At 49.6% G+C, this 12324-nt stretch overlaps 1 protein-coding gene across 1 annotated transcript; it reads left to right on the top strand.

The window, feature by feature from the left end:
- Positions 1 to 248: 248 nt before the first annotated feature.
- Positions 249 to 12151, top strand: hectd3 (HECT domain containing 3). Its single transcript, XM_088926781.1, has 22 exons — positions 249 to 356; positions 475 to 966; positions 1696 to 1856; positions 2766 to 2858; positions 2965 to 3106; positions 3308 to 3429; positions 4285 to 4398; positions 4620 to 4702; positions 4942 to 5107; positions 6101 to 6182; positions 6873 to 7055; positions 7556 to 7608; positions 7690 to 7754; positions 8351 to 8454; positions 9280 to 9393; positions 9926 to 10015; positions 10277 to 10483; positions 10686 to 10815; positions 10996 to 11070; positions 11185 to 11266; positions 11570 to 11641; positions 11921 to 12151. The coding sequence occupies exons 2-22, from the start codon at positions 613 to 615 to the stop codon at positions 12003 to 12005; spliced, it is 2577 nt and encodes an 858-aa protein (XP_088782907.1). The 5' UTR covers positions 249 to 356; positions 475 to 612; the 3' UTR covers positions 12006 to 12151.
- Positions 12152 to 12324: the final 173 nt, after the last annotated feature.

Raw genomic sequence — 12324 nt, 5'->3', positions numbered from 1 at the left:
TACAAGGACACGTTAAAAAGTGCCGCAAAGGGGGGGGGGGATACCCCCACAGACTTTTAAAGACATAAAACTAATCTAAATTTAAAAAAAAAACGAAAAAGCAAACTTGCACATCAAATGAAAGCTTACATACAAGTTTAAATACTCAATGAAACCTGCCTAAATCCTCAATAAAAATGGAGAAAGGTCACGCATGTGTCACTGATTTTTTCTATTCTGGACTGTCAGGTTTTATCTGCAAATACGGCACAGCGGTACTCTCGTTGGTGGGTTTACCTTTGCTCTGAGGGGCAGATACTTACTAAATGAGGGTGTCGGGCGGCATAGTAGGAAACTGAACAAAACAATACTGAGGGGTGGGTCGTTTACAAAGGTCGCTGATCTGCTTCAGCCACACAAAAGATATATATATACACACACACACACGCACCGGGAAAATGTTCTTAGTTTGAAAAATCGTGTGTTTATTTTCAGGTGTTTTGAAGTAAACGCGGAAGCTTGCTTGGCGAGTTGGGAGGAGGGGAACGTAACAACATCAACCACCAAAAGTCTGTCAGCTCTAGGTGACGGGTTGCGCGGCTCTGCAGGTCCATCGCGGTAGCGGCTGAAGACATGTCACCGGGCGAAAACTCCCACGTCCTCCTGGGACGGATTCGCTTCCTATTGGAGTGCATCGACTGTTTCCGAAACAGCAAGCCGCTGCCGGCGAGCCTGTGCTTCGTCCCCAAGGAGGTCTGCTACAAAATCTGCAAGGACTCGTCCAGCGGCGCGAACGCCCCGGCCGGCGCCTCCTCCTGCAGCTCCTCGGCCGGCAAGAGCCTGGTGTCGGTGTGGGAGAGCCCGTCCCAGGCTCCGCAGAGCAAGAAGCTGTGCAAGTTCAACATCGAGCCGAAGAAGGGCACCTGCATCAGGACGACCGGGGAGGAGTACTGCAACAGCTACGGCCTGTGGGTCAAATTAAACAAGGTAACTCTTGATTGGACTACTTTTAAGAAAAAATATTTTTTTTCTACTTCCGCGTTGGGTGACGTCACGCCGCACAGGCGGTATCGCGTCAAAGTTCTCTTTCTTCCCTTTGCTGACGCTGGCGTTTGTAAAGGGGCCCGACGATACGCTGTAACGTTCACAGTGTTGATTAATCTGAAGCTCACACTCCCCAGGCTTTTAGGACCTTTATTGAGAGAGGGAGATAAAAACCGACCAGAGAGGGGATCCTTCTCCACTTGGGCTTAATGCAATAAAATAAAATCTTATGCCGGGAAAAAATGTATTTTAAGAAGTTCTCTGCTTCAGGGACTTTCTCAAAGTGTTGGGAGGGTGTTTACAATTTCAACAGCGTTGTCCATCTCATTACAGACTAATTTCCAACTACGCACTGGAGGTAATTGCACAATTTTTGTTGTGGTGTCAAGGCAGCCGTTCGGACTGTTTCAAGTCGTCTAATGCCGTGTATTTCTTTCGGGTGGGTGTAATTCGAGAGAATGCTGGTTTGTGCTCCTGCTGTCTGAAGCAAGGCAGTTCTCCAGCATGGAGGACCAGCTGAGTACTCCGAGCTGGTAAAACGGATGTACTCAGGGAAATGACCACTTTGTTTGACAACATCCAGTCCAGCAGTTGGCTTTCAGTCCCTCCGCCCGCAGGGTCTCTGGTGGGGTTTCCGCTGTGCGCTCAGTGCTTTGCTCTCTCCGTGTGCAGGAGCAGCTGGAGGAGCACAGGCCCGGCCTGGACGTGGACGAGGGCTGGCTCGTGGTGTGCAAGCACACCGAGGGCGGCGACAGGCTGGTGCCAGTCGAGTCCCCCGAGACGGTCTGCAGGCAGCAGCAGCTCTTCGGATATGACTACAAGCCCTGCACCAGGTCTGAGAGGCGCTGCAGGAGAGACCAGTGCTGCTGTTGCGTGTGCCTGTGAAGGATCAAGTTTCCAAATCAAAAGAAGCGATCGTTTTTGAAAATCACCTGCAGCCTTTCTTGGTGCTTATGCACCAGTTGTAATAAAGCATACGACACTTAGAGCTCACTGCTGTTTCCAGGACCTGATGGGTTCTGTACTGTGAGGCCCATAGCTAATGTATGTCTGTCAGGGAGTCAATCTGGCACTCTTTCTAACCCTGCCAGCTCCTATAACACCCTGCAGCTCCCAGCTGGCAGCCCACTGGAGCTCAGCTGGCGTGAGCCTGGTCAGTACCAGGATGGGAGACCTCCTGGGAAAGCTAAGGTTGCTGCTGGAAGAGGTGTTAGTGGGACCAGAAGGGGGCGCTCACCCTGCAGTCTGGGTGGGTCCTAATGCCTAAGTAGAGTGATGGGGACAATATAATGTAAAAAATGTGCCACTGATGAGATGAGGTCCTGACTCTCCATGGTCATAAAAAATCCCAGGGCATTGCTCGAGAAAAGTAAGGATGTTACCCAAGCCAAATTTCCCCCTGGCCTTTACCAATCATGGCCTCCTAATCACCCCCATCATCACTTCATCACTCTGCTCTCCTCCCCACTGAGAGCTGGTGTGTGGGGAGCGTACTGGTGCACTATGGCTGCCGTCACATCATCCAGGTGGGGCTGCACCCTGGTAGAGGAGAGTCCCTATTACCTGTAAAGCGCTCTTGAGTGGAGTGTCCAGAAAGGCGCTATATAAGAGGGTTGTTATTATCACCCGGCTCCCTGAGGGCAGCCGCATGCTGCTGTACGGTATGTGGGAGAGTTGTGTTTCGGAATGATAAAAGGCAGAGGCGGGTGGACTGACCTGTGGGCTGGCTGTGGTTTGCGCAGGTGGGAGCAGGTGGTGGACGCCGAGTACAGCCTTCACCTGGGCACCAGACCCCGGATTGCGGAGCGGGACCCGGCCGCCGTGCAGAAGCTCAGGTGAGCGCGGGGTGATGGGAGAATCCCTCGGAGGTTCCGCTCGGGTGGTTCAGAACGAGAGCGGAGCTCAAAGCGCTCTCTTCGTCCTCCCCCTGTACCGCCGCAGGCACGTGCCCCCCACCTGGACGTTCGAGTGCGACGAGGACCTGGTCCACTATTTCTACGACCACATCGGCAAGGAGGACGAGAACCTGGGCAGCGTGAAGCAGAGCGTGGAGAGCATCGACGTGTCCTCCAACTCCATACGGGTACGCCATGCGTGTCGCACAGAAAGATCGGCGTGTGCCTGTGGGCGCGCAGCCTCCCGGTTGGCGTGTTGTAAAGGCAGCCTGTCCCACGTGCCCGCTGCCGAAGGGAGGGGGTTCTGATTGCTGGGGGCGCGAGCGAACGAATGTGACTCGGACCCGAAGGGAGAGCCCCCCGGCTCTGACCATGTCTGGCGTGTGCAGGAGGACCCCACGGGGAGTGTGGAGTGCTTGACCGACGGGGACGCAGAGACGTACTGGGAGAGCGATGGGCTGCAGGGCCAGCACTGGATTCGCCTGCACATGAAGAAGGGCACGGTGGTGAAGTAAGACCCCCCCCCCCTCCCAGGGGGGAACTCTGGTCCTTTATTGCCAACACCAGGACTATAGACAAACCAGCAAGACATTAATATCTAACGTACAGCTGTTATCTGATGCAACACCAACAACAGAAAACCACCTCTGAAGAGCCTGCTTTTCTAAGCTTGCTGCTCGGAGGGGTTGGAGAGGTTTGGGGGCGTGCTGGCCAGTGCCTGCCCGGTTTCAGAGTCTGACCTGATGATCTAAAACAGTGAGGGGAGGGAACTCCAGCAGATGAGCATGTTAGTCCCCCCCAAAGCACACTGCTGGATCCCCTACTCCCACATCACCACATCCTTTGCACTTCTAATTTTAACTACATTTTAACTCCCCGAGCAACAATACCTGCTTTTCCTTTAAGAAACTGCAGGAAAAAGAAGGCTTTTAATGTAAGATCTGATAACATGACTTAAAAGTTTGGTTTCATATCAGACCTGTTTTGTGTCCATTTTATTGGCTAAGTCTTGCCAAAAAAAAAATTAACTTACTTTGCAAATGTGTCTCTAAGCTCAGAGAGGGAACATGCTGAGGTCTTTTTGCAGGACCTGCTTGCTTGCAATAGCACACCTGGCAAGTCAGGTTTTAAGACCTCTTTCTTCCTCAGTGAGTACCGCAGTGTACCAGGCTAATTTAAGGATGATAAAAAAAAAACTAAATATGTATAAAACGTGACAGCACTTATTTCACATAAAAAATTGAATCCTATGAAAACACTAGTAATTATGCAATGCTAAGGATTTTTTTTTCACTCTTCAGTCCTGTTCACTGTCATACAGTATCAGAGTGCACTCTAAATTAATTCTGTTTATTTTTTTTCTTAGAAAGCTTATTTTGACAGTTGATTCGACGGATGACAACTACATGCCCAAGAGGATCACCGTATTTGGGGGAGAGGGAGATAACCTCAAGAAACTCAGTGATGTTAATATTGATGAGTAGGTAACAGTGCTGACTACACTGACAAGTGGTAGCAATCTGTATGATGTGGTACAAAGGTGTCAGTTTAAGTAAGAGAACACAGTGAAGTTTTCGTCATCAGGCTAAAGGAATGTATTTGTTCCAAACATTGATCATGAGAAGAAACGAGGCGTTTTATTTGTTTTTGCAACGTTCGGCTTTGTCTTACAGATTCGGTCCTGTTTTTTTTTTTTCTCAGGAACCTGATTGGAGACGTGTGTGTGCTGGAAGACATGAGCTCGCACCTGCCCATAATTGAGATTCGGATTGTGGAGTGCAGAGGTGAGATACTGCAGCACAACAAAAGAACAAAACAGATCTGTGTCCAAGACGTGACATTGGCCAACGTGATGCACGGAAAGAGATGCAGAGCATCTGTTCTTGCATACTGTGCCTGGGAGCAGTCTCTGATGCTGCTTTCCTACGATGGTTTGCCGGTTGTGCTCTGTTGTAAAGTGCTGTAAGTATTGTACGTAGCTGGCAGTCCATATACATCCCCATGGTTGAATTGTGTGCTCCAGATGAAGGGATTGATGTGCGGATCAGAGGGCTGAAGATCAAGTCGTCCCGGGAGAGGGACTTGGGCCTCAACGCCGATATGTTCCAGTCCCCGAACCTGGTGCGATACCCCCGGCTGGAGGGCACGCCCCCTGACGTGCTGTACCGAAGAGCCATCGTCATTCAGAGGTGCGGAGGAGCGGGGCGCCGCCTGGTGGGCACGTGACTGGCGGCTGGGTCGCACCGAAACCCCCAGATCAGGGGGGCGACATCCCGCGGAGAGCAGAGGAGCCGTCCGAGACGTAGTGTTGACGGCCATGTCGCGACAAAACGGTCGCTGTTGCACGCATGGCGGGGGGGAAGAGGTGCAGAAATAACGGCAAAGTCTAGGAATGAGAAAAGATGCCGTCCCGAAAGAATTAATAAATCAAGACGTCATATGTAAGAAAACTAATTACATCCAATCATAAGCATCTGTGAGAGTGGCTCCCAGTGTTCTGAAAGCCAAGTTGTAAGAAGTCAGATTCTGGTGTTTGTAAATGGCAGCAGAGGGAGACTTCCTTATAAACAGTAGCAGTTCGTTTCAAAGTTAACGGTTTTTAAACATGTGGCCATCCCCCCCTTTTTCATTGTCTGCACCCATGGGACACTGACCGTGACTTCATTCTGTGATCGTAGGAGGTTAACTGAAAAAATGAGGCATCAGTAGGTCTCTTAGATCCGAGGGGTCCAGAGCCACACACGACATTATCAGTCATAAGCAGGATTTTAACATCGATCCGGAAGCGGATGAAAGTGTGCCAGTACAGGAGTAATATGTCGTAATATTTTCTTGGCGTTGTTCAAATTGTGGCAGACATATCAAGTTGTCGCAGTAAAGTAAGATGATTAGAAGCACTTGAGACATCTACCACATTGGTATATAACTAATATGGGACTGGGGTGGGAAATAATGCATTTGAAAACGAATTCTGAAGACAACGGGGAAGAAAAATAATATGCAGTAAATTATTTGTACATATGGCATCACTGTGCTGTGGGCTACCGAAGTGAAAACCCTAAAATATCTCTTCCTTGTCATTTAAACTGTGCTGTTGCAATCAAGACAATGTCAATATTGGGACTTGAGGGGGGGGGGGATAATTTTTGCGAGGTTTACTTAGCTATGATCTTTCATTTTAGGTTCATCTCTCTGTTGGACAGTCTTCTTCCTCATCTTGTTCCTGCGTGGGATTATACATTGGGAACCTTCGGCCATCTTAAAGTAATTCCTTTTCTTGTCGTTTATGGCACAGTATTCCATAGTGCCAGCATAGCGCTTCCTCGGTCAACGAGCTGGCTTCCCTCACAAACTCATCAGCAGGAATCCAGTCAAACGTCAAACACGAAACACCTGATGTGCATTGAACGCAGCCATTTCAATACCTATTTAAAGTATTATAAATCATTACTGTTGTACAGTCTGTTATATCCTGTATAATTTAATGACCAAAGTCTGAAGTGAGTTAGGGAGGCACGGTGGCGCAGTGGTTAGCATTGCTGCCTTGCAGCGCTGGGGCCCTGGATTCAATTTTGGACCTGAGGTGCTGTCTGTGTGGAGTTTGTATGTTCTCTCCGTGTTCATGTGGGTGTTCTCCAGTTGTCTCCCTCAGTCCAAAGACACACTAGTGGGTTAATTGGCTTCTGAGAAAACTGGCTCTGGTGTGACTGTCTGTGTCTGTGTGTGTGCCCTGCGATGGACTGGCTTTCCTGTCTTGCCTTGCGACCTGTGCTTGCTGGGACAGGCTCCGGCTCCCCCAGCACCCTAAAGCGGTTAGGGCATGAATGGATGCCGGAAGTGAATCGGTGAAGGATGGAGCTCCGACAATTTCAAGTTCCCAGTCTCACCAGCTGCAGTGCAGTGTCTGTTAGCAAGAGGCGCTGGAGAGTGTTCTGACCCGGTTCTGTGTCCCAGCACGTCAAGCAGTTCCTGCTGCTGTCCAAGAGGCGCTCGGCCCTCATCACCCAGTGCCTGAAGCACTCGGAGACCAGCAAGCCCAGCTTCATGCCCAGGCTGTACATCAACAGGAGACTGGCCATGGAGCACCGTGACAACCCCTCCCTGGACCCCAGCTGCAAAAACGCCGTCTTCACCCAGGTACGCCGAGCGTGCAGAACCGTCCCTGGTGCAGGTGCGGGCTGGCACTGGAAACCAGTGGGGAATGTTGCAGAAATGCAAAACATATACAGTAGTCACGTTAAAACGCTCGGTCTCTCTGCCTGTTCAGAATACTCCTGTGTGATTGTTCTGGTGGGCATACGACTGCCTTATCCGAATGTTTCAGTCGAAAGCTTGGCTCAGCTCTGGAAAGGGAGCTGCTGAAGTGAAGTTTTAGTGGCGTGCACATACCCCCACAAGCAAGCAAACTTGTTCATCTGCCACCGGTGATATCGGCACACCGCACTTCAGACCACTGGACGGGTTGTTCCCTTGGGATGTCACCGACTAGGCGGAGTCTGTGACGAAATTTGGAAAATCGATAAAATGAGAAAAGATGATCCTGTGTGTTGGCACTAGAGGTTGTGGTCCAGAACAGAGTTGTGTAACTTTTCTTTTTTTAAAAAAAAAAAGCGTTTTATTTTGTGCTCGTTTCTCAGGTGTATGAGGGTCTGAAACCGTCGGATAAGTATGAGAAGGTGCTGGATTACAGGTACGGCCCATTCTCGGAGTCGGTATGAAATCGCTCCTCGTGCCAGAGGAGGCTCGGTCTCACTGTGCGTCTCTGCTGTAGGTGGCCGGTGCGGTATGACCAGTGGTGGGAATGCAAATTCATCTCCGAGGGAATCATTGACCAAGGTTGGCTCTGGAGACTCCAGTCCCGTTTGTTTTTCTGTCTCCTTACTGGTCAGATTAAAATCCCTAGATACCCTTTTTGATTCACCCAGAAGCAGAATGTTGCTTATTCCTGGGAAGGGTGGCAGAAACCTGGGCTACACCCTCGAGGGGACTCGGCACGCGCTCTTTCGAGGTAGCGTTTAAGGTAGCCGGGCCGTTGAGAAACCAGAGCGGTCGGAGAAATGCCCTCCAAGCTGTAGTCTGTCAAGGAGCCCAGGTCTGGAATCGCTGCTGTGATAAGGGTCATGTCGCCTGACTCTCTGTTTGTTTTCAAATGAAACTGAATGCGCTGAGCGCTAAGGGCTCATATGGCAAATTCATTTTCTTGTCATTTTCAAGGATCAGAAAAATGAGAAACGGCTAGAATTATAGAATATATAGAATTTATATATATTATATTATATATATATAATATATATAATAATAATTATAATATATTATATAATAATATGTAATGTAATGTGATATAATATAATATATTATATTATATATAATTATAGAACTATAGAAAGGAAAGGTGAACTGAGGCTTAGTGCGGGCCATGTCTCTCCTCGCAGGCGGTGGGTTTCGGGACAGTCTCGCCGACATGTCTGAGGAGCTGTGCCCGAGCTCGGCCGAGTGTCCTGTGCCTTTGCCCTTCTTCACGCGGACCTCCAACCAGGTACGCTTTTATTCCAGGAGCTCTCCCGGGAGTGGGAGACCGCCCACCAGAATCCATCCCGGCCTGGCACATGTATTACACGTTTTTCATGTGCCTGATCGTGCAGTGTGTTTACAGACAGGATTTTTCTAACTCGGAAATGAAATTCAGACAATCTGTAATAGAATTAAGAATAAGAATTCCTTACACCTATGTACTGTAGCACTTTTCTGGACACTCCACTCAAAGCTCTTGACAGGTAATAGGGACTCTCCTCCACCACCACCAGTGTGCAGCCTCCACCTGGATGATGTGATGGCTCCCAACACACCAGTTCTCGTGGGGAGGAGAACAGAGTGATGAAGCCAATTCAGAGATGGGGATTATTAGGAGGCCATGACTGGTAAAGGCCAGGGGGAAATTTGGTCAGGACACATTTAACACCCCCTACTCTTTTTGAGAATCGGCCTGGGATTTTTAATGACCACAGAGAGTCAGGACCTCAGTTTTACATCTCATCTGAAGGACGGTGCTGTTTTTACAGTATAGTGTCCCCGTCACAGACCGCAGGGTGAGCACCCCCTACTGGTCCCACTAACACCTCTTCCAGCTGCAACCTTAGCTTTTCCCAGGAGGTCTCCTACCAGGTCCTGGCCAGGCCTTCAGTGGGCTGCCAGTGGTGAGCTACAGGGTGATATAACTGCCGGCTATTGAACTATATGGGCTGCACAACTTTAGTGTTGCATGACTTAAACCTGTCTTCTTTATGGGCTGGAATATCCCCATGCCGGCTGCCCCTGGTGGGTTGAGTTTGCGTGCTGTGATGTGGCGCTGCTGTGTTGGCAGGGCACTGGAGAGGCCCGGGACTGCTATGTGCCCAACCCCTCCTGCAGGGAGTTTCAGAAGTACGAGTGGATCGGCCAGCTGATGGGCGCCGCGCTCAGAGGAAAAGACTTCCTGGTGGGTCTGCGTCACGTCTGCCTGTCGCTTGGACCGGGAGACAGAGAATTAAGGAAAAAGGGGAAAACAAAGCTTTGTTTTTTATATAATAAATTCAAATCAACATGCGTGTTTTTGTTCAAATCTTTTTTAACATTACACTTAACAAACCTGGTTAAGAACTGTGACTGAAGTCTGACCTCTAGACAACAGATAGCATGAGCATGATTGCTTCCTTAGCTCCTCCGGCTCCAGTAAGAATTGCACTGCATGGGCCCGTTTCCCTTCAGTGCAGAACCTGCTGGCCGCCGTGAAGGGCTTGCGATCTGAGGGTGATCTGAGCATCTAAGCCAGAGTAAATCAACCCCTTTCCCATTCCATGCCACTTGGACACGGAACCTTCTAATACATGAATTATTGAATCCTTAATTCATTGATTAACACTTTGATGAATGTGGATCAGTTGGGACAAAGACTTGTAAATGGATGGATTGGATGAGCCAGTGTTGAGTCGCCCTGATCTAACCCTCGATTTGCCCTGTGCTATTGTTAGGTACTGGCTCTGCCGGGGATTGTGTGGAAGCAGCTGACGGGGGAAGCAGTCAGCTGGAATAAGGATTTCCCTGCAGTGGACTCTGTGCTGGTAAGCGCCACTGGAATTCACTGCCAATTTGTGCAAGAGAAGGGCCCAGTCAGAGCCAGTAGGATCTGTAGACCCTGTGTAGGTTTGACTTGCATGCGTTGGCTTTAATCTGAACTCCACGAGTGATGTTTTAATTTCTGCACCCAAGATTTTTTTTTTTAGTTTTATTGAGGAGTAACGCAGCAGTGAAATGCACTGATTGAGAATCGCCTGTACTAAAGAGCGCAGAGCCGCCCCCGTGAACCTTCCTGGCCTTTGCAGGTGAAGCTGCTGGAGGCCATAGAAAACATGGACAAGGAGACCTTCGAGTTCAAATTCGGGCAGGAGCTGACTTACACCACCCTGCTGAGCGACGGGCGCATGGTGGAGCTGCTCCCTGGGGGCGGCAGCACCGCGGTCACGTTTGAGGACCGCAGAGAGTTCATTCGCCTGGTGCAGAAAGCCCGGCTGGAGGAGAATCGAGAGCAGGTACAGTGCAGCTGGGACGTCGGCCCGGGACGGTGCATCACGCCCCCCCCCCCCCCCCCACGGGCTGCTGACATAACGCACTCAGCCGGGAATTCACTCCAGAGATCGCGTGTCACTCGCGGTCCCATCGCACCACCTGTGCTCCATCTCGTGCCTCCTCTTGCTGATCTCTTGCCCGTGGGGTGGGGGGGGGGTCTTTCAGATCGCCGCCATGCAGGCCGGGCTGGTGAAGGTGGTGCCCCAGGCCGTGCTGGACCTCCTGACCTGGCAGGAGCTGGAGAAGAAAGTGTGCGGAGACCCAGAGATCACAGTGGAAGCCCTCAAACGCCTCAGTGAGTCGCGCGCCCCACGCACAATGCTCACGGCTAAAGCACCCCGAAACCACGGGCCCCTTCGGCCACCGGCCAGCAGACCGGAGCTTCACAAAGTCACCCGTTGACAAAGTCAAGTCAAACATTGCACTTGGCGTTGCTGTACTAATCAAATCATTCATCATTCTTTTGTTCTCCCAGCACGATACGAGGATTTGGAGCAGTCCGATGAGCGAGTCCAGTACCTGTGGGAGGCGCTAACCAACTTCACCAACGGTCAGTGAATATCTGTGCTGAATAGGTTCTTCAGGGGCTGCTGCTGGGAGTGCAGGCTGATTGCGCTCAGCGGGAATTACACACCTCCTGACAAACCATGTCTCTCCTTCCCAGAGGACCGCAGCCGGTTCCTGCGGTTTGTTACCGGAAGGAGTCGCCTTCCTGCTCCCATCTACATCTTTCCTGACAAACAAGGGTGAGACCTGGTCCCAGGGCTGGTTGTTGGGAATTGTTGGGAATTTCCAGTTTACAAGACGGATTAAACAACCCAGCAGCTGTTTAAAAGTCTCCTTCTTTCTTAACTCATCAAGTACTGATGTTATTGTCTTCTGTGTTTTATACATTTTATCAGAAAGGTTTGCTAACATCATATAGAGGGTTATTGTTATTCTGTAAGGTTCTTCATGGACAGAAATTGGCAGCAGTGCTAGCTGAGCTGTGTGATGTCATTATAATGTATGTGAAAGCTTTCTCAATGTATCTTCTATTTTTATTTAAGAACTGAAACCACAGATGCCCTTCCACAGTCTTCTACCTGCTCCAGCACTCTGTATCTGCCAAACTATCCCAGGTGAGTCCAAAATCTGGCACATAAGAAACACCGGGCTGCCTGATGATATGGATTAATATGGTATCGGAAGAAACTAGCAATGCTGAAAATGAACCAAACAGCGTATTTGAATAAGAGAAAAGGTGAAACATTTCTCAAAAGTCTCATTTTTTGTGAACACGGGTTTATTGTTCTAATGCCTGTTGCAAGAATGCTTTTGCTTACCCTTCGTGCAAGTTTAATATGATGTCGCTCTACCCTGACTCATCCTTGGCGTAACTCTTTTTGCTTCGTCTGCAGCGCTAAGGTCTGCGAGGAAAAACTCCGCTATGCTGCTTACAACTGTGTGGCGATAGACACAGACATGAGCCCCTGGGAGGAGTGACAGCCGTCCTACGAACACAAGTTCTACTGTTGCTCCACCGCCTGGTTTTCTATTCTCTTCCTGCAGCTGATCTCGTTCATATGAAATACCTACAGTGAATGCCAGTCACATCTGTACATAACGGAAATAAAGAGGGTGAATTATAACACTGGATTTTATTTATTTTTCTTTTGTACTCGTAAAAGGATGGCTGAGACTTCGTGGACACTGCAGCACGTTGGATTGTAATGTGCTTCTGAAGTCTGTTTTCAATGGTAGTTTATTTCTTTACAAAAATACTTTGGCTTCTTCAGTGGCCCAGTGGCAGAAGGCAATGTAT

The sequence above is a fragment of the Atractosteus spatula genome, chromosome 11 (assembly GCF_055471065.1).
Source record: "Atractosteus spatula isolate fAtrSpa1 chromosome 11, fAtrSpa1.hap1, whole genome shotgun sequence".
Classification (NCBI taxonomy): domain Eukaryota; kingdom Metazoa; phylum Chordata; class Actinopteri; order Semionotiformes; family Lepisosteidae; genus Atractosteus; species Atractosteus spatula.
Note: the sequence above shows the minus strand (reverse complement) of the source record. Positions and strands in the feature narration are given on the sequence as shown.